The 23,591-nt window shown below is 41.4% G+C and overlaps 1 protein-coding gene across 6 annotated transcripts in view; it reads left to right on the forward strand.

Annotated features, from left to right (window-relative positions):
* Positions 1-23,591, forward strand: part of meis2a (Meis homeobox 2a) — a 123,099-nt gene that overhangs the window by 52,601 nt on the left and 46,907 nt on the right. For all 6 annotated transcript variants that reach the window (XM_070878997.1, XM_070878991.1, XM_070878992.1 and 3 more), the window contains one exon: positions 15,181-15,257. In XM_070878997.1, the coding sequence (XP_070735098.1) occupies positions 15,181-15,257 (77 nt within the window). The remainder of the gene's footprint in view (positions 1-15,180; positions 15,258-23,591) is intronic.

Below are 23,591 nucleotides of genomic sequence, written 5' to 3' on the forward strand. Positions count from 1 at the left end.
CCCCATTTCGTAACTGTCACTTTGATGTAAAGACAGTATTAGTAAATTAAGGTATATTGATTGTGGCTCAGGGGTCAGGATTAACCAGAATGGTCACTGCTCTGTTGAAGCAGTGGGTATTCTGCCTTGCAGCTATGGCCTTTTTGGAGGTCAGGTGCCCTGTGCCCGTTTGCACAGAGGAATTAGACAGAACATGCGTCTGTAGGCTGATTACTTAACCAAAGACAAAATAATGAGTCCTAAGCAAATACTGACTAATTGAAAGGGCTGTAAATCCATTACATATTGGTCAGGGATAATCAGGAGTATTTAATCACTTTTATCTATTCAGGAGCACTGAAGCTGCAACAGCAAAGCCCTGAACCTTGCCATGTGCTTATTATTCTCATCATTATCAAAATTACTTCACAGCTGTTCTTTGCTACATCACCTCAGCTGGAGATTTAGTAACCTGTAAAATGTTTTTAATTTGGAGTCGAGTGAGTATTGCTGGAGAAGCTGCTGGGAGGTTTTTTTCCCTGTCCTGAAGGGCATGGCTGTGTTTTAGTGTATAAACCTTGTCAGAAGCACCCACTAAAGTACTCCTTCCTCACGCAAGTCAAAAGTTTCACTTTGTTTCTACTCAGCCTTGACATTTTCCAGTTTATTGACGAATGATTACGTTTCCCTATGACTGAAGTAATGTGAGAATTTTCCCATCTGGCTGTGCTAATACAAACAAGTATACAACTAAAACCACTGTAGAATTCAATGCAAGTTCTCTTCATTGTCCTCCCATTTTTTAATACATTGTTTTAAAGCGCTTTTTTGCTCCACTCTTTTGTGAAGGCCAAACTGTTCTTGTACTACAGTAATCCCTTCCTTAAGCAGTATTGTTTTTCACATCAAAAAGACTAATTGAATTATCTCATTAATTTAATTTGTTAAGCAAATGTATTTCACCATCGCAGGATGTGCTCTTGCAGGGAGGGTCCTAAGACTTTCCTTCTGAATGGGTCATTGCTGCATTCTAGCATTCATGCATTCATTAGCTTTGTCGGAAGAAAGGAACATTGGTTGTTTTTTTTCAAACAACCAAGCAGCATGGAGCAACTTTTCCATCGACCACAGGGGTCTTTCTACATATGTTCTCAACTCTGAGCCATTGTCACCTCCTCTGAACAACTCTGAGGGACAAAAACAACAAAGGCAGGCCACAACAATTCCCAGCAGTTAGTTTAATGCAGCAAACGGGGAAAAAAGTATAGTTTCCACTTGTCATTGGTTCTGTTCATTTTTATAGATTTTGTTTGTTACTGTGCAGAAAGATTTTAGTGTTGCAGCTCATAATGGGGTGGGGGAGATGTAGTGATATATGGAAGGTATTTTTTTAACATATTTAATTATTAGTGTTTGCAAATTCTAAGCATTGAAATGTATGAGACTTGAGTCTTGCCCTATTGTGTGAATAGAGCCATGTAGCAATGCTTAACACACATGCCAGATGCAGGACACTTGGAGACACTGGAATTTTACACTTACATTCCCTTGTAGCTGTGCGATGCAAATGAAATCAGAATTAAGCATCACTGAAGCTGGTGCATTCTTTTTTGATTTTGCCGAGCAACATTACCATTGAGTTAAACAACAAACAAATTGATTTGACTTAGTTTAAAAAATACTCAAAGCCAGGCAGTAAAGATATCTTGCTGAGCTTGACCCAAGACTGATTTTCATTGACTGAAAAGGAAGGATCCTTAAACGAGATATATTGAGAAGTCCTCAGACCACTCAATTAGCCCCTCGGCTCCCTTTGCTTTTCCTCTCAAGGACTTTCCCGTATGCTCTGCAAGGAACATATTTGATCACAGAATGAAAACAGGAAATGCTCAGGCACAAAGACCTCCCCCTATAAATGCTCACATCAATTTTCAGAGAGATGTCCTTATCTTTGCTACAACAAACACATTGAGGTGACTTTTATTTCAGTGAAGAGGCTTTCAGGCCTCCATTAGAATGTGACAGGCTTTGATGGAGTAAAATCGGTTCCCTTTCTAGATTAAAAAAAAATCTCCTCAAATTAAATACCACAATTAGGTGTTTGAAATTAATCTGTTGTGCAAAGCTAAAAGTTTAAATTTAAGTTCAAGGTACAATTGCTCATTTCATTTGCCAGCTAACCCAACCAACATAAAATTGCAGCAATGGAGGTAAGTTGGAAGGTCACTGGGATGCAAAATATCATTCTGAAAGAGAAAAATAATTGACAGTTTGTGAACCATAATTATGACAAATTTTGGTCATTGGCACAATTCCATTTCTGTCACCGTGGCAACACTATGGTGATGAAAATTATCATTAAGTTTGATGCAATACACATGGCCTTTGAGCTGTTAGGCTAACAGTTAACCATGTTACACATGGCTACAGGCAATCTTATCCTAGGAGAGGATGTTTGCTTGATACAAACACCAGTCCAGCCATTATAGCATGGACGTAGGCTTTAGCACTCCCTGTTTGTCAGACTGCCCCTTTTCCAGCAATAGTTCATCAGGGCCTCTTTTACATTCTGCCTTGTTGCAGCAGAGTGGACTGCAGCTCAACTGGCAGAGCTGCTATAGCCTCCATAGCTAGAACACATCTGCTTATTGTTTGCATTAATAATTGCCAAAGTTATGTTTTGCACTGTTATCAGGCTTTCAATGAAGGAAAATAATATATAAAAACAGAATTATTTACTAGATATTACCTTCTGGTCCAGATTGTAAAAAGCAGCAGTATTATGAGTTATTCTTAATGTATGTTTTTTATACAGATTCCAATGTTTTAAGTTTTGAATTGAATTTATGGTCTCGGGTTAACCCATTCTGGTCCTTTGGATAGTTGTTTTGTCTAGTGGGACTGGGGGTCACCCAAATTCAAAACTGATTGAGGCTCCTAGCCTCATTTGTCATGTGCTTGTTTGCTGTAGGGACTCGATGTCAACACTTTGGTCACTCATAGCAACCTAGGGACAGTTCACTTGTCACAGACCATGTCTATAGAAAACTAAATGTTCCAGAGCTCATCAGTCACAGAGCTATCAGATAATTATGGTGAAGGCCACCAAAGCCTCTGCTTTTATCAAACAAGGTTCTCTGCAGCCTTTTTTGTACAATGGAAAGGACAGAAGTCAACACTGTCTGCCATCTGTTGTCTTTGTCCTGTTTTCTCACATGAAGTAATGAAGCTATGAGATGGGGATATTAACCCTTCCAGGATTGCAAGAACTAAAAATTTTTTAAAGTCAGATATAAAACAGAACTTTTCTTTACAGCAAGTCTCCAAATCTATTGTCCAAACTAGGGTTTTGAATCCAGTTACATTTATTTGAAATCCTCCAGATCAGCCGCTATTACATGAATGTATTACAGCTATATTTTATAAGGGTGAATAGGAGCAGCAATCACATGGCATTTATACCCTCTTAGTTCGGAATCACAGAAAATAGTTTTAGTCAATTGATTTGTGCTCCGTGAATATTTAAGTGACGGTAGAATGCTGTTTCCAGCAAGTTGTCATGCCAGCACTATCAATTGTTTTGCACAGCAGTGCTTGGAGGACTAGTTCACCTAAAGACTTGGCGAGTAAGAATGGTGCCAGCCCTCCCCCACTCCATCCCACGCCACCCCCAGTCCCCAAGATCTTTCTTTTAAATGATCGAGTTAAGTTTGACTGAAAAAAAACTCATGCAACTCTGAGCTTATGTTGCCAAAAAGGTACTGTCATTTTCCCAACGACTGTAAATATCGAAAAGGATTTTGGTTTGCCATTGGGCTGATTTTTACATCCTGACATTTTAATTATGCTCTTCCCAAAGTGCCCAGTTGCATGCTGACAACACCAGTACAAAGCACCTTTGCCGCTTTAATTGACATAAAATATGTTTAGCCTAAATGCAAAAAATAAATTGGCTCCTGTCTTACATTTTCTCAGTATTACTTCTAAGTCTAATCCTAGTGTTCAGCTGAACGCCACAATAAAAGTATAAATATTCATTCTTGGAGGAAAGGCTGGTTTATTACAGATTTAGCGACATATTTGAAATGGCTAAAGCTTTAGCCTGATTTCTAATGCACAGAATATATGATTCATTTGGACTAGCAGTAAAGATTGGCAGAAGCTTGAATTATAATACTGCTGGAAGTATTAGCATGTCTTGAGCACTTCTTTCTCATCTAATAGCAAGATGTTTTCATGCTTTACAGATCACCTTCTTTATAAAGTGCTACCGTAGGTAAATCCCAAATCCAGCTTAGCTACACTTCAAAGGGCATAAATATTTTTGAACTAGCAGAAGTCAAACACAGTGCTTATTGATGACTTTATCTGTAAAATACAAAGAGTAGACTGGAAAAGAACTTCTGAGCAGTGCAAGCAATTGGTTTATCTTCAGAGAGATTTTTGAAACTAAGGCTTGCAGTCCCCTTTACTACCATGGAGTGCTTAAAAAGTGAAAAACGTAATCTGTTCTTTTTGTGTTGTACTGTATGTCCCTCAAACAAACAGGCAAGTATCTAAAAATGTAGAGTGCAGATTTTTTTAAATCTCAGTTTTTCACTTGCTTAATATTTCTCACCATCCATTTGAATTAATCATGGATTCTGCAGGTACCACTTGAATCCCAGCTAAAAATGTTATAAAAATATTTTCAGAAAAGCTTTGTAAACTTGAACGTAAATATAATTCTGCAAAATGTAAGTATTTTCACTAGAATAGATTTTCACTTCGCACCCAAATGTGCTTTTTAAAAATAAATCCTTGTCATCTTCCTGCCAGCATCTGCGATTTAATATTCCTACATTGCAAGATCAAAATTTAATGGATTAAAAAATGAACTCACCTGCCCTCACATAAATAGCCAGAAAATCACCTTACTATGAAGGCCTTTCATTTATTAGCATTTAAAATCCAGATTGTTAAGTCTATACTCATTTCTTAGTCACATGCTTCCTATCAAACTTGCTTATTTGCAATATAATTATCAGATAAAGGTGATGCGATCCAAAGGAGATTGTAAATTGCACTTGTGTAGGTTTTATATGGTGTTTTGTGTCAGTATTCCACACGATCCATGTTCTGTGGCAGCGCCAACCTTCGCAGAGCAGGATTGCATACTTTTTTTGCAGCGCTGCTGGAGGGCGTTGTTGACGAGCTGCTGCTTTCAATGTAGTTGCCATTAATCATAGGCTGCCATGTTGTGACGCAGGTTCTAAAAATGTACCATTGAGATGTTGTTATGTGCTGGAGGCCTACAAACAGCACAGGTCTTTGATATTCGTCTCACACCAGGGTAAAGAAAATCCAGAGCAAAAGTGCAAATAGACAAAGAACTAAAAGGGTCGTGGGGGGGGGGGGTGGGGGTTTGGAGGGGAGGAAAGTAGTAAAATCAAAAACAGACACAGGGACTCTTTGGCTTTCCAGGGCTGCTATAAATCTTTACCGTTTGACTTGAAAATTAAACGCTGTGCTGTTACATTGAAACATTTTTTGATTAGGGTGCATTCTGCATCAGTTGTGGTCATGACATTCAAAGCTATCTAAAAAAGTAGCCTTAGACTTTGACCGCTTTTGTTTTTAACGATAATGTAATTTTTGATGCCTAAGCATGTAATACGGTGCAACTGCTAAACCACTCCTTTGTATGCCCATAATTGTGAGCGGTTTTGCTTTACCAAAAAAATGGGAAGCAAGACAACTACAGAGGTGGCTGCCTTATGAATATTCATCAGAGCCATTGCCCCTCCTTTCTTAGGGGCTCTTGAGATTTCCTGATGTCAAAAGCAAGCTTGCACAGGCTGCTATGACACCGTTCACAGCCACCTCAGCAACCCTTTGCCAGCGAAGAGAAAAAAAGCCTGTAATTATCCACACTTTTCTGAATCCCCCCCCTTAATGTTCATTATTTAAACCAGCAGCAATTACAAGTTCAAAGGGGTTTAGGAGGCTAGCAACCTGCATAATCACTGCCAAATTAAGCAGGACTCATTCGTCACAGAACAGTACACTCTGAGCAGTGAATCATGCATGCAGTGACAGGCACTGATTTACATGAAGACAGAAAGCCATGGCCTGCCGAGGTAGGGTTGAGCAATTCTCCATCCTCCAGTACCCTGGTGTGTACCCTATTCAGTTTGTTTGGGAGTAGGGAGGGTGGAAATCGCAGATATCGCTTGCATGCAGGTAAATCCATTAAGCAATTGTAATTTATACTTTTAGCTCCTGGTTTGCTAGCTGTGTTAGCCGCAGAGTAATCAAATGACGCTCCGAGCACTTCGGTCGATGGGCGCTAACTGAACGCTGTGCGCGTGCCCTGTGCTTAGCTTCCCGCAGCTACAGAGATACTGAGCAGTGTCTGTAGAATTGCTTTTCAGGTGGTGATTGAGGATTCCAGGGGAGAATCTCTGTGATATCCTATTACAGCAACGAGTGACCAGGGTCACACAAAAGAACTCGGTACAGAGAAAAGAAAAAAAGACAGCTCTGGGTTTTATCGGACCCAGGTGCTTCTTTTCTCTAGCCTAAATTGGATGACTTACATTGACCAACTTTTTCTAATGTCGTGTTGTTCTGTCGAAGCCTTTCTGCCAGGCATTCCTTCATATGAATCTGTCCCTGCCCTTTAACACACATCATTGTATGATTTGTGAAAACAGTGTAGTTTATTTTTTGTGTGCAGAAAGTAATTCTTCAATTTAGTTTAAAAAAAACAAGAAAGGCTTATTTCTCCCTTCACCCCCCCCCCCCCGCCCCCCAACACCTCCCACCAATCAGTCAGGAGGATGGAATGGTGCAGCCAGCAGACGCTGTCAGTATCTCTCCTTGGTTGATTTACCAGAAGGCGCACTTGAACGAAGCGAGAAGGGATTCCTTGCCCAAGCAGTTTTACGTCTCTTCTGCAGACTACTGGCCAAGACTTGGCAAACTTACCCCTTTGGGAAGCCCCAGATTCGAATGTCAATTACGACCTGAGAGTCAAACACAGGTTTCCCCTCCTACTACATTGCACTCTCGCACAAAGTAAATCTTAAGTATCTAAGTATTCCTTGTACCATCATTTCCGAAGACTTGTAAATCAAATTAGCATTGGATTTTGTCTATATATGCTTAGGAATCATTCTTAATGTTATGAAAGTATGCATTAGAAATTATATTTTGCATACAAATTTAAAACCTTAAAATGAATGGTGCCGGTACCTATTGCTGTGAGTTTTCAATTTGCTATACTTTTGAAATAGCTTTTGATGGCTGTGCAGATTTGAATAACAAGCACCTTTATGTTAATTAGGGAGAAAGAAGACAATATGGAGCTTTCTCTGTATGTAGTTTTTCTGATGAGAACTAGACATGACTATTAATCACAGTCGGGTCAAACTGACTCACACCAAAATAAGTAGAAATAAAAATGCTGCAAATCCCATTTCGTGGCCTCACAGTATTACACTGTACAATAACTCTTCACAGTTATAAGAGCAGTAAATGCAGTTCAACACAGCAGGCAGACAGTAAAGGAAACAGGGATAACAGTTTGAGTCAATTGAGCTTCCTTTATGCACACCTACTCTCTTATGTCAAAAAAAGGGGTGGATTATTATCCTAAGGGACCATTACAACTGGTGCCTAGTTTGAAGGCATTAGTTAAGCTTGTGCCTGCTGGTCAAAGTCTGTGGTTGATAGCTTGATTACTTCATTAATTATTCTGATGTCAAGTAAAAACCAACAGCTGGCTTCCACTTTTAGTCAACTGCAGTTCAGCACATGCTGTCTAAGCTATTTGGGTTACTTCTGTTGCCGAGTTTGTTCCATTCTTCCTATATGATTCTGAAAGTTGTTGAAAAGAATTGAGACACTTGTCAACAGGAAAGAACTTGAGGTTTATCAAATCTGTTTCAGACCTATTATATATCCAGCTCAAAGGCTAATGACCTGCTGGTGTGCTCAACAATTTAGCCAGCATTACTGGAGTTGGTAATGATCACAATGGTTGAACATCAGTATTGTCATGCTAATAACAAAGAAACATAAAAGACCAGCAGCCTTAGCTAGGATATGGTAGGACAGTTGCTCTTTTATTATCTTTTGTAATAAAAGATAATTTGATAGAAACCAAAGGGTCAGAGCTCTTGTGTGTTACCAATTTTTCTTTGCTGGAAGCTGAGCTAGCTGATGAGCAGCCTCCAGGGAGGAGTCAGGATCACTTTAGACTTCCTGTTAGACCAGACTGAGAAAACAGCTAATGAAAGAAAAGAAGCAAATGCTGGTAGTTCAGGTGGAAGGTAATAGGTAAGAACTCAAATATATGTAAAAAAATATATTTTGATGCTGATTATCTGCTTTAATGCCTTATATCTATTGTCGCTGGCATGATAGTGTGCGAGCATTTTTTTAATACTAAATTGCATGATAGAGAAATTAGTTTTACACAAAATTACATTTGTTTAAGCTACACATAATCCCCATTTACATTTATAGATCCACAGAGACTCCAGTAAGTTTTGTTCATCCAGATCTAAACTAAATTCAATTCCCCAAGGGTTTATCAAAGAATTGCCCTAAGTCACTTCATGGTACTAAGGATGGTGTTAAGTAGTTTGTCCAGTATATGTGCTGACTTTTTGCTTCCAGCTGAAATCAGCATTAGATGTAGATGTGTGATATGGGTCTTCTACTTCACAGCTACAGAGAGCCAGGAATGAGGAGGGAGATTTTGCTTTAGCAATGATGAGTGCTTGGATCAGTGTAGGCTTTCAAATCTTGGAATCCCCAAATAGGAATTTAATCTTCTGAAATTTAAGTCTTGAACTAGCCTTCCAGACCCAGGGACTTTGGCATATGTGCATCCCCTTCACCAGTCTCCTAAGGATCAGATATACAGAGCACAAGAATACAGACTTGCATTCCACAATATCAGCTAGGCTTATACTCACTGGAATTTAGAAGAATGAGAGGGGATTTCATAGAAACGTATAAAATTCTGACGGGACTGGACAGGTTAGATGCAGGAAGAATGTTCCCGATGTTGGGGAAGTCCAGAACCAGGGGCCACAGTCTAAGGATAAGGGGTAAGCCATTTAGGACCGAGATGAGGAGAAACTTTTTCACCCAGAGAGTGGCGAACCTGTGGAATTCTCTACCACAGAAAGTTGTTGAGTCCAGTTCGTTGGATGTATTCAAGAGGGAGTTAAATGTGGCCCTTACGGCTAAGGGGATCAGGGGGTATGGAGAGAAGGCAGGAGTGGGGTACTGAAATTGCATGATCAGCCATGATCATATTGAATGGTGGTGCAGGTTCGAAGGGCCGAATGGTCCGCTCCTGCACCTATTTTCTATGTTTCTATAATAATAACTCCCCTTACCCTCCACTGACACATCAGCAAACAGGTCCCTAACTACCTCAAGAACAAACACTACCCTCCCATTAGACCAACTGGTATCAGACATAAAAGCTAGACATTGTAAAACACATACCAGTAGTGATGCAGTCCATTTCCCTCTGCCCTTTCCCCAAAGCTGCTATAATATAATGGCAGGAAAGTAATAGTGGAGCACCTAGTGAGCATAGGAGTTGAGGATTGAATCTTACAAATCCTACTAGTGACTGGGATTGTTATTTACCATTACTGTGATGCTGCTTGCTGACTGCAGCTTTAATCTTGACAAGCTTAGTGGTTCGTTACCAGAGAGAAGACCCACAGCTCTGTGCAATATCGAACCAGTACAATCTAACAAGTATTTAAAACTGTTGCTGTAATAATTTGCCACCTGAAGCCTATTGTAAATATAGTACTGCCCTAACGCCTGCTCACACTGACAAATCGTTCTCTCTATGGCCACCTTTATATTACACCCTATCTTCTCTCACCTGTGCTTGTCTCTCAATATCTCAACAATTCTCGTCTCTCATATCCCAGTTCTTCTCTTTCTCACCTGTTTTCTTTTGCCTTGGCTTCTTTCTCACTTATCTGTGCCTCTCTCCTTCTGTGTCCCTATCTGGTTCCAACTACTCTTCAACACACCAAGGTACAATTTTGCTCTCCTAATCTGAGGAAGGACATTCTTACTATTGAGGGAGTACAGCGAAGGTTCACCAGACTGATTCCCGGGATGGACTGACATATGGAGAAAGACTGGATCGACTAGGCTTATACTGGAATTTAGAAGAATGAGAGGGGATCTCATAGAAACATATAAAATTCTGACGGGACTGGACAGGTTAGATGCAGGAAGAATGTTCCCGATGTTGGGGAAGTCCAGAACCAGGGGTCACAGTCTAAGGATAAGGGGTAAGCCATTTAGGACCGAGATGAGGAGAAACTTCTTCACTCAGAGAATTGTGAACCTGTGGAATTCTCTACCACAGAAAGTTGTTGAGGCCAGTTTGTTAGATATATTCAAAAGGGAGTTAGATGTGGCCCTTACTGCTAAAGGGATCAAGGGGCCTGGAGAGAAAGCAGGAATGGGGTACTAAAGTTGCATGATCAGCCATGATCATATTGAAGGGTGGTGCAGGTTCGAAAACCCTAAAGGCCTGCTCCTGCCTCTATTTTCTATGTTTCTATTCCTAGTGATTGAGTAAACTTCATTTTCATTGCCTTGCCACTTCAGAAATTGCAGGATTTTTCGGCTGTACATTCTAGGAGTGTGGGCTTGTTGCAAATGCCAGGGCTCTAGAATAAGAGATTGCAAATTCTACTGCCAAGAAATAATTTGTTTGTTTGCCATGCATGCTGGATTTCATTTATTTCAAAGGGACAGAAATACTTAAAAATTGGAATGGTCCACATTTGGCTAAACTTAAACTTTTCTCGCTCAATTTAGATTCAACACTGATCACCACCCTCTATTATTTAAATGTGGTCACTTGCTGCAGTTCATTGCAAATTCTCAGCAAACTGATCCTTGTTGATTTGTTTGCAAACATTTATGCAAATAACATTAGAGTAGGTTTTGTTACCATTTTTCAGTCCAGTGGTATATATATTAGTGCACTCACCTCATGATCTAGAGTTTCCAATAGACTCCCAAAATCACATAACATAGAATGTACAGCACTGAAACAGGCCATTCAGCCCAACTGGTCCATGCTGGTTTTTATGTTACATTGTCATTGTCATAGATATCAACAACTTGAATTTATATAGCATCTTTAATATAGAAAAATGACCCAAAATACATCACAGATGTGTAAAAATTCGTTTATATTCTTTGTTTTTTCCATCCCTGCCACGCCCATGATTGAATCACTTGCATTTCATGTATTTCTTCAATCAGAAGGACGGACTTCTTCATAAAATGCTGGTTTGCTATCATGTAATGGGCAAAGACTAGGAGTGCAGGTTTCCGTGAAGGTGAATGCTCCAACTATGCCCCAGGCCAAGATCTGATATTAAAAAATCCAAACTATGCAAGTTGCAGTCAAATGCTGGGACGTAATCCTACGATCATCTGGTTTGGAAAGCAGGTCTACTTCTTTATTAGTTTCCAGCATTCGTCAAGCAGCTAACTAGGTGGAACATTATTTGTGTCCAGTAGGTACTTTTTGAAGGAACATTTTGTCTTCTTTCAATAAACATAAGTTGCAGACAGCTTTATTGGGAGATATTCTGTTGATAAGAGTCTTTTCACCCAGGATGCCTTCATAGTGATGTTTCAATCCTTTATGTTGATAGTCTATTGTTCTGTTGTATGATTGTGCTCTTTTTATTTGATGAGCTATAAGCAGAGGTTTCTGATGAAACAAGTGCCTTGTAACCACTGACTTGAAATAATTCATGTGGAAACCACCCCTCTATTTGTGGTTACTGCAAGCTTTTCAATGAAATTAAGATAAGTGGATTCCTTGTATGCATGACTTGTAAACAAAAATAATGAACCTTCTTTCTAGGAAAGTGTTTGATCTACAGTCAGTATGAAAACAAGTCAAATTATAACGCAGAAGTAAAACGGCCATCACTAGATAAAGTTTGCTGTGTCAGTGTTTATCCTGTTTTACTGTACATGCAGTCAGCATGCTGAAATCACAGCTCCTGCATTCACAGCCAGGATACTGGTGTTTGCTGTGTTCTGCTGGCATGTAATAACTCGATCTGCTTCGTGCAGACAAAATATATTAAAAGTATGGAAGAGTGAAGTTTGTGCCCCAGGGAGAAGGAGAAATAATGCATTGAAATTGTTCAGAGGTAGTTAGATGCCTAATGGTCTAATATGTGAGCTATGTGAGGTCCAGTGTCTGACTCTCATAAATTCTGGCTACACTGATCCAGTAATTTAGGGTACAGGATGGAACTGTCATCTCTAGTCATCAGTGCTTGGGATCTATAATGCTGATTCTTTCTGTTGAGCGTTTTTTTTTATCAGTTTTGTTTAAAGCGTGGAGTAGTAGGTGGTTTAAACTGGTTTTTTTCTGCTCCTGTAGATAATCTTCACTGCAGCAACTTTTTTTCTTATTGGTGAAAACAGAGGCAATTTTAAGATAGGTTTTTTGGGGAGCCACATATTGTCCCAGTTAAACTGCACAAAGTGGTGCAGCATTTTAACCATGATTGTACTGGACGGTTATGGTTACACCCTCCATTTGCACTGCCGTTGCCCTGGTGAATTTGCTACTTATGCTGAATTGGCAGTTTCTGTAAAATTGGCAGAGTTCCACCACACATTTGGTAGTGGTGTGGTGCAAAAGATTGCAGCACATGAACATCAAACGTGCAGTATAACTGGGGCACGAGGTATGTGGTTGTAATAAATTATGCACACAGTATTATAATCTCTGTCTATGTTTATGTCTGCAAGTATATAAATGTGCTAAAGTAAACCATTTTGTCATGTACAACAGAATACATTTCAAGTACTGTCAGTTGCTAAAATTGTAAATGAAAAGCTTCAGTGTTCAGTAACACTCCAATCACAGAAAATTCCAACATTTATTCCATGTCTTGCACATACTTTTAAAATCCTTACAGTAAAAAATTTAAATTATTTTGTGAAGTAAAGAATCTCTTAGTTTAAGCCCTTAGTTAGAAACTCTTTTTGTCTGTGTGAGCCAAGGTTTGTTTGATTTATCTGATTTGCCTCTGTTGAGATTCTCTGGTTTACAATGTGTGCACAAGCCATTAAATTGGTGTTGATGTTTATTCAGAGGACTTGCTGATTGAGTGCACTATGCGATTTCTACGAATTTATGACAGGGTAGTATAGGTAATTTATAGATCGTTGCCTAGATGCAGTGAAAATTTCACTTGTATTAAAGCTATATGTTAGGGCAGTAACTGGACACTTGGATCTTCCCACATTATACATGTATGAACACGCTAGGAAATGACTAAACTTCACCTTAACCTCACACACCAGTACTGATAGATTTCAGTATGAGACCTCAGACATATCATCTCAAAATATGGCAGGCTACAGGCTCAACGTGGAAGGCAAATTGATAGCAAACGTTGCTCTAGAACCTTGCACCAACTCAGTGAGCATGAATTAATGGTGTAGCAAACAGGCGTCTGGCTGGAAGCCAAGAGGGAGCAGGAGAGAAGCCAGCTATTGTTGAGGGGGCAGCACTGTATTCTATGGGGGAGCCCTGTTCACAATAGCACTACATAGCTACTGGGTTTTGAGCGTGGCCTTTGAAGTGTATGAAATGATAACTGTTTTATTTCTCTAGACACAATCACGAAGGCCATTTACTGGAGCTTTCATAATTGTTGTTCTGTAGCCTGTAAGCACTGTTGAGGCAGCAAGCAAGTGAAGCTATTTGCTGCAATTTGAATGCCTGTGCTTTGCTCGCTCTCCATGTTTAGTATTACAGGTCTGTGAGGCCAAGTGAGTCATGCAGCATTCCTGCCTGTTTTGGCTGTTGTCAGGAAGTAGTAACACTTAGATCCACATACGGTGCAGTATAAATTGACTATGCCAGTTGAGAGTTAAAATAATTAATCGTGTGCAGAAAATTTTCAGCGTGGAATGCAGTAGAAAGTATCCAGTGTTAAATCATTTGCAGTTATTATTGACAACAATACTAAGAAGCAGACTTTTGAGTTTGTAACAGGGAAGATGAAAATTAATATCAAGTTAAAATGTACACAATGTGTAGCTACCATTTCACACCTCTGTGAGAGCTTCATCAGTGCAGAGTGGTTTCAGGACAGCCAAACCTATGACCTGTGTCCTTAATTCACCACAGTCTGGTTCCACAGTGATGAAGTGATCCATCATCATTGTTACTATATTCTAGCATGTATTCCACTGGGAAACCTCAATTGCTACAGGATGGCTATGCCAGAAAATGAATGAGTTAGAGATTTCAAATGGCCATATACATAGCATAACTGCATTACCTGAAGATATGTTGCTTTTCCTACAATAGTTAGTCTTGGTTTTATACTGACACCTTATTGTCATCTATACTGGAATAGCTGGCTTCAATACAGATCGAGCTTTGACGGATAACATAGAAAAGGAAATACATATTTTGATGACATATAGTAAGTATTGGGGCTCCAGTCCTGAACCACTAGAGATATATTGAGAAATTATTCTGCAACATGTTTATCAACCATTCAAAATTATCATTTAAACCTTTGATTTCACCCACTGCTCGTCCTGATGAAACATCTTTCTTGTTTGTCTAAACCATTAATTATCTTCATTACTGAGTAGAAAATAAAGGACAATTACATTGTTTGGATGAATTCTGGTGTTAGGAAGCGTATTTATCACTGTGGCATAGTGCAGCACCTGACAGCGGACGATTGATGACCAAGAGCAGTCCAAGTAGCGAAGGCAGCCTTATACAATGCAAATTACCAACTGTGAATTTAGATTCATCCTATTCATTTCTTTCGCCTTTGCTGAAAACTATTAGTGGTTTAGTAGTAGCTAGGGGTCATTACTAATATGGACAGGGTAAGATGAGGAAAGCCTCCTGCAATTACATGGCTTTCAAAAGGGCTAGAGACCGATCCAAAAAAGTGTCAACACCCTGCAATCAAAATAATTTATTTCATTTTAAAAAAAAATCCATATTAGGTGAGCATTACTTTCATTCTTTGCAAAGTTTTTTTTAATGAAACAGCATCCTTCTGTAGTTAGACTGAATTTAATCAGTGCCAGCTTTTGTTTCGTGGCTCTCAACATCTCTTGACTGATCTTTATTTTTTTGGGCAGCATCCGTACCCATCAGAGGAGCAGAAGAAACAGTTAGCCCAAGACACGGGACTCACAATCCTACAAGTGAACAACTGGTGAGTGACTTCTCTCTGCCTTTTTTCTCTGGCGGTGCTCTTTGATTTGTAACTAACCCCATCTTTGTGAGATGCAAAACTGTTTAGTGCACAAACAGACAACTTTGGCTCTGGTGTACTGGATATGAGGCGTTGCATTGTCCCATTTCAAAATGTAGTAGTATTTAGAATAGGATATTGATTTTCCTTTCTGATCATTTTTTTAAAAACAGATTTTTTTTTCCATTTTACATGTGTGATATGATGGATTACCGCCACTGCAGTCATACTAGTTGTCCCTTTGTAGATGGCTTAACACATAACTTTGAATGGTGGGGAGGGGGAATGTGGGGGAGGTTGGATTAAATAAAATGATCACAGTACCAAAGAAATGATACAGGAATTACTTATCAAAATACTGGCCCGGGTTTTATCTGCAGCTTAATTTTGCTCAGTACATTCTCGGGTGATGTTCAGATTAATTGAACTGACAGTTTCCTTTCAAAATTCAGGGAAGGTATTTGCACGGATTTCAGGTCTTATACAAACTTAATTACATGGAACCCCATTTTATCATTATAATTCCATGTAGCAGAGGTTGTATTTACAAATGAGAAGACTTTCCTTTTATTCGCAGCTTCCCTTAATATATTTATCAAAGCAGGTTCATTTACAAAGTGCTCTATCTGTGGGATACAGGCAGGCAGACATTAACGAAGCTTTTAGGTTTATCGGACTCCGTGCCTGATGAGCAACCTGAGGGTCAATTGATTTTGTGGTTCTGTGATTCATTTTTTTCTCATTTTTCTAGGATCACAATGAGAGACATGCCTGGAGAATTAGCCAGTTTGTCTGCCTTATCTGTCAGGCAATTTTTTTTTCCTAGGGAAGTCAAGCTACTTAAATTGGCCACAGGAACTGCTGTTATCTGACTTTAATGCACCCTATAGTGTGGATAGCATTTCAATTACACTAGTAACCAAAGCTTAGCCAGGGCCTTTTCATGCTAGTGCTATGTAGAAGGCAATGTGCCTAGCTACAGAGCAGAAAATTGAGTTGCTTAGATTCTGTCAGGGTGACTTACGCAGAAATAAACTGCTGTACTGAAGATCAAAAAAATTACCGGATTGTTTCATATTTAAAAAAATCATCGTCCTTAAAATTCAATAATTATGTTTATATTTGAAATGGCTACATGAACACAATGAGTTCAAGAGCAGTTAAAGCTGTTGGTTTAATTAAGTATTTTAATTTTACCAGTTTCTATTATGTCAGATATGATGCATTTTGTACCAAATTAATAATTTAGCATATCCTAAAGAACTGACAATATTAAGAGCTCAGCTACTCAAACATTAAATGCTTTATGGTTATCAGCTGACATTGTCATTTTTGAAAAGAAGAATTGATATACAACAGTTTGTATAGGTTGGCAAGCTGAAGGTCAAAGGTGATGCAAGGGTTCACATTTGTAAACACTGGACAGGTGGTTTCATGTACTGGATCATATTCTGATTAGATGCCACAAAAGTACACTTTTAAAAATGGAAACGGCTACTAAATAGCTATAAAAATATATTCAAATTAAATTCCTATTTACTAAGCTAAAGAGTGTTTTGCAGAAGTGCTGTAATCATTTTGAACAGCTTTCTTATTTGATATCAGCAAATTAATGGTCAGTAACAGTGGACTGAAGCAGTCGTTTCTAGTTTCCAGCAGCCACATGAAAGGAGATGCTGAATCATTCCTTTGTCTCAGCAACACAATCACGGCTTGGAGAAGCCACAAGGAAGCTCTGTTTTGATATTAGCAAGTGGCGCATCATTCTCATACAGCTGAAACACTGGGTTTGCGATTCCTTGGAGTTTACCTAATATTCAGTTGTTAGAGGCAAAACAAAGGATAGTGAGCAATGTTTAGACCGTGCTGGATAAAGTGAAGTTAGCAATGTTGTCAAGGCTTCTGTGCAAAAATAGAGAGGTAAATGATTTTACTTTACATATAATCAGGTGCTTTTTTACCTTTCTCTTTTGTCTCAATTCTAAATTTAGAGAGAAAGATTTACTTAATTCTCTGGGGTGTGCTCACTTAGGGGAATTTTAGTACTATATGGGATTTAAAATCACATGATACCTGAAGACTGAGGTTTTGCTCCGTAGTGTCAAATTACTGTTTCTTTTTGAGTTTATCTGATTGTTGTGAAAACATCTTTGGATTCAATTGTGACTCATGGGAAAATATTGCAGTGGTTACATCCAGGCTTTTGGCAAGAATCAGTGTTTAATGACATATGGTGTGAAATTTATCTTATCCTTATATATGATGAATGATGACAGATACCAAATTTTGCATGCATGTACAGATTCAGTTTATCTTTCTGGGTTATGCAGTGGTTAGTACATAGTCTAAACTGCGAACCATGCAATTGAATAAAAAAAGCTGGTAATTTAATTCGTCTTTGTTAATGTTAACAGAAGTGATAATTCTCTAAATTGGGTTGTGTAGCATGGCTGCATATGGTACAAAGAGATGGGTTTTTCCTGCATCTGCGCATTATAGTTGATAGTTTATTTTATGAGCTCACCTGTCACCAGTACATGCCTTTTAATTACGTAATATTTGATTTATTTTTAAACTCGGCACAAGATGACAGTGAAGGAACTTAGATATTTATAATAAACCTTCACTTTAAGATTTAATATGGTAATTAATCAACAGTTTTCTTTTGAGATATAATATATTAAGGGCCTGATATCACATTGGTTATTAGAAATCACTTAATATCATCATAAATGTAAAAAGTCCCATTTCATCTCCCACCACATATTACATTAGGGGGTAAAAATTAATAACCACATTTTTCCTGATCTCTTTCATTCTGTCCTGACAATAGAATCTTCCTACTTTTTCACTAGAATTACATTATCAATTATATAAAAATGAACAATGATTGTTATTACCCAATCATTGTTAAAATATAGCTACCATTTCAATATTAATAGATGGTTACCAAAAGGATATATCAAATAATTAGCAAGGAAAGACGGTAATAAGTAGCTTATTAAAATCCATGGAAAGAATTTCTGACCTTAGCACTCTGAAGAATACATATCACATGACAGAGAAGTCATCTTGCAATATAAGCACCCTCCTTGTGCTCCCTGTTGGATCACCTGCCTATGACATTTAATAAGCTATATGTATGATTTATTGTGTGCTCTTTTGACAAGATCTGAAAACTGAAATGTTATAGTCCTTGCTGGCATCCAGTACTGCTTTCATTATACACTCATCTAATGGAAGTGTTACATTTAGTCAAATGGATTATATGTAGAGCTGTGCAGATCTTGCACATTCCCTGTAGTCATTGTTCAGAGCATAATAAAATTATGCTATCAATTTGCAATGAGAGGAACACTAGAGTTCAGTGACTTATACCCCAGTATGTTTATACTGCAATCTGCTACATCTTCAACTTGTGTTGATGCAAACAGCACATGGATTCCATTTACTGACTTCTTACCAGTAACTTAAGAATTAGCCAAGTAGGAAGGCAATATATAGAGAGACATGTTACGAAAGGTTATAATAACTGTCTTAACTCTACACTAGTGGCTTATGTGACCTAAAGGCACTTGGTGAAATTGAAACATTGTGCAGATGAAATGATCGGCCTCATTTTAATAATGCTAATTGACAGCTAATTAGGAGATTGCGTTGTTGTTGGGTCGTTGTGCTGAGTCCTAGAGTTAACCCAGTCCTTTTACCGTGACACTGTAGCAGCAAATAACTACCACTTCTGTTACAAATACCACTTCTGATATCACAATAGTCATTACTTTGAGAATTGCAATCCTAACAATAAACTGCAAAAAATGTCCAGAAGTAGCTGCAATTACTGTTACAATTCCCACCTGAATTGACATAATTAAAGTGCCATTTTTCCGAACCTGAAACACCAGGGGGCCGAAATTGGTGAAGGTTGCGCCCGCAGCCGTCGAGGTTCCGCCGGAAATGTAGTTTTTTTGCGCGATTCCTCCAGAACCGCCGATTTGCTGTCCAGGTTCAGCCCGGCGGGAGATTGGTCATGGAGTGATCTGCCGGCGTGAAGTCATGCCCGATGCTGCAAATCGCCAATTCTGGTGAGGGATACTGGCCTCAGATCGACCTGCCGCCCGCCAGAAGGACCGCTCGCAAAAAGCAGGTCTGACCTGGCCGTGAGTCGGGCGGCAGGGAGAAGGGCTCCGAGTGCTGCAGCGCTGCACATCGCCGCTATGGTGCAGGTGCTGGACCATCATAAGTGGGACTGCTGGAAAAAAGTTAGGTGGATGTTGCTTTACTTTATTGCTGTTTAATTTAGATGTGATAAAAGCGACTGAAATGTGTCTAGGCTGATGGAAACTGTTTTCTTTGACCTTGCTGAAAGACCTTGGCGAAGGCAAAATAATTATAAGTGAAAAGTCACATTTTGTCCAGCCAAGCTGACACAGTTCTTCAAGAAGTTCTCAGGGAAGCACTACATATCACATAGAGGGTGAGAGTGTGAGGGTTAGAATTGATCTATTGTAAGCCTGAGACAGCTGCAGACTCTGACAACATTTGTATGGGAGGAAAAGGGTATAAAGTTACAGGGCTATTTGACTTTAGGGGCAGCGCGATTACAGACCAAATTGAGGAAGGACTATGGTCAATAGAACACAGCAAGAGACAAGTGCTGCGGTGACTCAGTGGCCTAACGTTGAGGTTTCAACGACTAGACTGTCACTAGCACCTTGTTAATGTGTCTTTCTTTGTATTGCAAGGAAACTACTTCATAAAATCTGTTCTGATTCCTCACAAAAGACCTGTACCCAGCGAGCCTTGTTGTAGTGATGGACATAAGTCTATTCTGAGAGAGGTAATAACTCTGACAGATCGAATAACCCTCACAGCACATAAAGAGTAATGTGATGGACCTTAACCTGCACAGAAAGAGTTCAGATATGTTTCTCCATATGACTCCGTTGAAGGGCAGGTGTGGTGGATGAAGCGGCAATGAGTAGCGAAAGATGATAAAGGCTCAGTGGTGATGCCCTCCAAGAGTTATGAGAGCATTTAATGCGGAACATGTTTAGGCGCATATTGTGACTGCACAGGGGGTATGGGATTATGTCAGGCTGAATAAACGAGAGGTGGAAGATGTTAAGAAATGACGCATCGTTACAACTGATGGAAGAGCATTACATGAGGTATGGAACACAGGAAAAGACATTTAATGTACTGCAATGTAACTGATGACCATGTCATCTCTGAGGTGGCATTCTCTGAAAAAGAGGGTTGAAGTGCAAGTCTTAAGGTCTGCCCTGCAAGTAGGTAAAGTGAGTGTCATTGAATTGGTGACCCTTGTTGCAATGGCCTGATGACGGGACCCATTATACAGTGCATTTGGATGGGAAGATATTCCTGATAAAGCTTTGACCTGAGGGACAGATGTGTGTTTCTCACAAGGCACCACACAAGACGTTAAAATCAGACACTCACCAAGAGAGGGTCAACAATGTGAGTGTATTTACAAGCGCACAATAACAAAGGTTACATAACATTATTACATTCACATCACCAACACCCACCCCTCTACCCGACACCACCACTTCTCTTCCCCACCCCTTGAAGCGATGTGCAAACTCCTCTTCCTGACCCCGCCTACACCACGCCATTCCCCTCCCCTGCCCCTCACTGCCTCTGGTTGATGAGGTTGTGCAGGAGGGCGGCGGGATGTCTGCAGACGTGTGCGTCTTGGTGAGAAGGCAGGAGGCACGCCCGACGGCACCAGGATCTCCTGCTCCTCCGGATCTGTCTGCCTTGAGGGTGTGGGGTTGGGGACTTGAATTGCACGTCCAGAAGCCATTTCTTGCCTTATCGCCTCAACGGTCTCGGTTGTGCGCTCCAACACAGTGATGAGCCGGTCCATCTTGTCATCATGCGGCTGGGTGAAGGTGGCCATGCTGGTAGCTATCCCAGTCATGGTCTGGAGCACATCGCGACCTATCTGCACGCTTGTCCGTGATAGCTGGACCATCTCCAGAATTACAGAGGGCCATGGTGAATCCTCGGGTGCATGGTCGCTGCTGGTGGGTTCTGGCGCCTTGCTTGCCTTCGCGCCATGGCCTCTGCGCTTGTTGAGCTTGCCAGTGTGGAGTCCGTTCCAAATCCCAGGAGCTCGGAGCCCAACGCTGAGGTTCTGTGGACAGCTGGCTCACATGGCAGGAGGCTGCTGTCATCCTGTTCCTGCTCCTGGAGCTCAAGGGCCACAAAGATGGGCCCTTCTCCTTCCTCTCTCTCCCCTTCTTCGTGGCTCTGGGTGGTGGAGGTGGGAGCGGGAGAAATGGGTGATCTGGGGGAGGATCCGCTGTCTTGTGCTGGGTGCAATGTCGGGGTGGGAGACGTTGGGGTCTGATGGCTTCTCTGAAGGCCAGAGGTCAATGGTGTGCCTCGATCCGTGCTGTCCGAGTCATCATCTGCAAGTAGAGGGCGACATTTCAGTCTGGGGAGGGGCGGGGGGTGGTGTTGCTGGTCAAGCTGAGATGTCAGCCGTGCCACCAAGGAGTTCCATTTTTACATGGGCGCACCAATACTTGGCAAGAAAGTGTGCGGTAAATCGTTCCAACGTTTCCGGCATTGGTCCCCATCCCACCCAAAGTTGTCCATTGTGCTCACGATTTTACCAATCTCCCTTCAAACGTGTCGGTATTGGGGTGGTGGGGGCTTGCCACGACCATCCCGGTTGAGGTCTTTGTACCTGCGCTCTACCTCCGTCATGAGCTCCTCCAATTCCTGCTCATTAAACCAGGGAGCTCTGGGCCTGGTTTTGCCAGTCTTCATGGCAGATTTCTGACCACTCATCGGCAATGATGAAACGAATGGCTGCTCAACAGTTTGTGTGTCTCAATTTCTCCGACTGCCCCCTCTGCAACTCAGACTGCCCCCTCTGCAACCTCCAACTCTCTCCTCTCCAACCTCCCAGTCTCTCCTTTCCAACCTCCCAGTCTCTCCTCTCCAACCTCCCAGTCTCTCCTCTCCAACCTCCCAGTCTCTCCTCTCCAACCTCCCAGTCTCTCCTCTCCAACCTCCAACTCTCTCCTCTCTAACCTCCCAGTCTCTCCTCTCCAACCTCCCAGTCTCTCCTCTCCAACCTCCCAGTCTCTCCTCTCCAACCTCCCAGTCTCTCCTCTCCAACCTCCAACTCTCTCCTCTCCAACCTCCAACTTTCTCCTCTCTAACCTCCCAGTCTCTCCTCTCCAACCTCCCACTCTCTCCTCTCCAACCTCCCACTCTCTCCTCTCCAACCTCCCAGTCTCTCCTCTCCAACCTCCCAGTTTCTCCTCTCCAACCTCCCAGTCTCTCCTCTCCAACCTCCAACTCTCTCCTCTCCAACCTCCAACTCTCTCCTCTCCAACCTCCCACTCTCTCCTCTCCAACCTCCAACTCTCTCCTCTCTAACCTCCCAGTCTCTCCTCTCCAACCTCCCAGTCTCTCCTCTCCAACCTCCGACTCTCTCCTCTCCAACCTCCAACTCTCTCCTCTCCAACCTCCCACTCTCTCCTCTCCAACCTCCAACTCTCTCCTCTCCAACCTCCGACTCTCTCCTCTCTAACCTCCCAGTCTCTCCTCTCCAACCTCCCAGTCTCTCCTCTCCAACCTCCCACTCTCTCCTCTCCAACCTCCCACTCTCTCCTCTCCAACCTCCCACTCTCTCCTCTCCAACCTCCCACTCTCTCCTCTCCAACCTCCCACTCTCTCCTCTCCAACCTCCCACTCGCTCCTCTCCAACCTCCAACACTCTCCTCTCCAACCTCCAACACTCTCCTCTCCAACCTCCCACTCTCTCCTCTCCAACCTCCAACTCTCTCCTCTCCAACCTCCCACTCTCTCCTCTCCAACCTCCAACTCTCTCCTCTCCAACCTCCAACTCTCTCCTCTCCAACCTCCCAGTCTCTCCTCTCCAACCTCCAACTCTCTCCTCTCCAACCTCCCACTCTCTCCTCTCCAACCTCCCACTCTCTCCTCTCCAACCTCCCACTCTCTCCTCTCCAACCTCCCACTCTCTCCTCTCCAACCTCCCACTCTCTCCTCTCCAACCTCCCACTCTCTCCTCTCCAACCTCCCACTCTCTCCTCTCCAACTTCCCACTCTCTCCTCTCCAACCTCCACCTCAAACTCTCCCCCGGCGACTCCCGTTCCCGCCCGGCGACTCCCACTGCCTGCTGCTGCCGCCCTCACAATGGAGCCGAAAGTGGCTCCTAATGGGACCTGGCGGCAAAAAGGTAGGTGCCGCCCGGGGAATGGGCGGGCCTTACCAGTGACCAGGTTCGGCTC

Source organism: Pristiophorus japonicus, chromosome 4 (assembly GCF_044704955.1).
Source record: "Pristiophorus japonicus isolate sPriJap1 chromosome 4, sPriJap1.hap1, whole genome shotgun sequence".
NCBI lineage: Eukaryota > Metazoa > Chordata > Chondrichthyes > Pristiophoridae > Pristiophorus > Pristiophorus japonicus.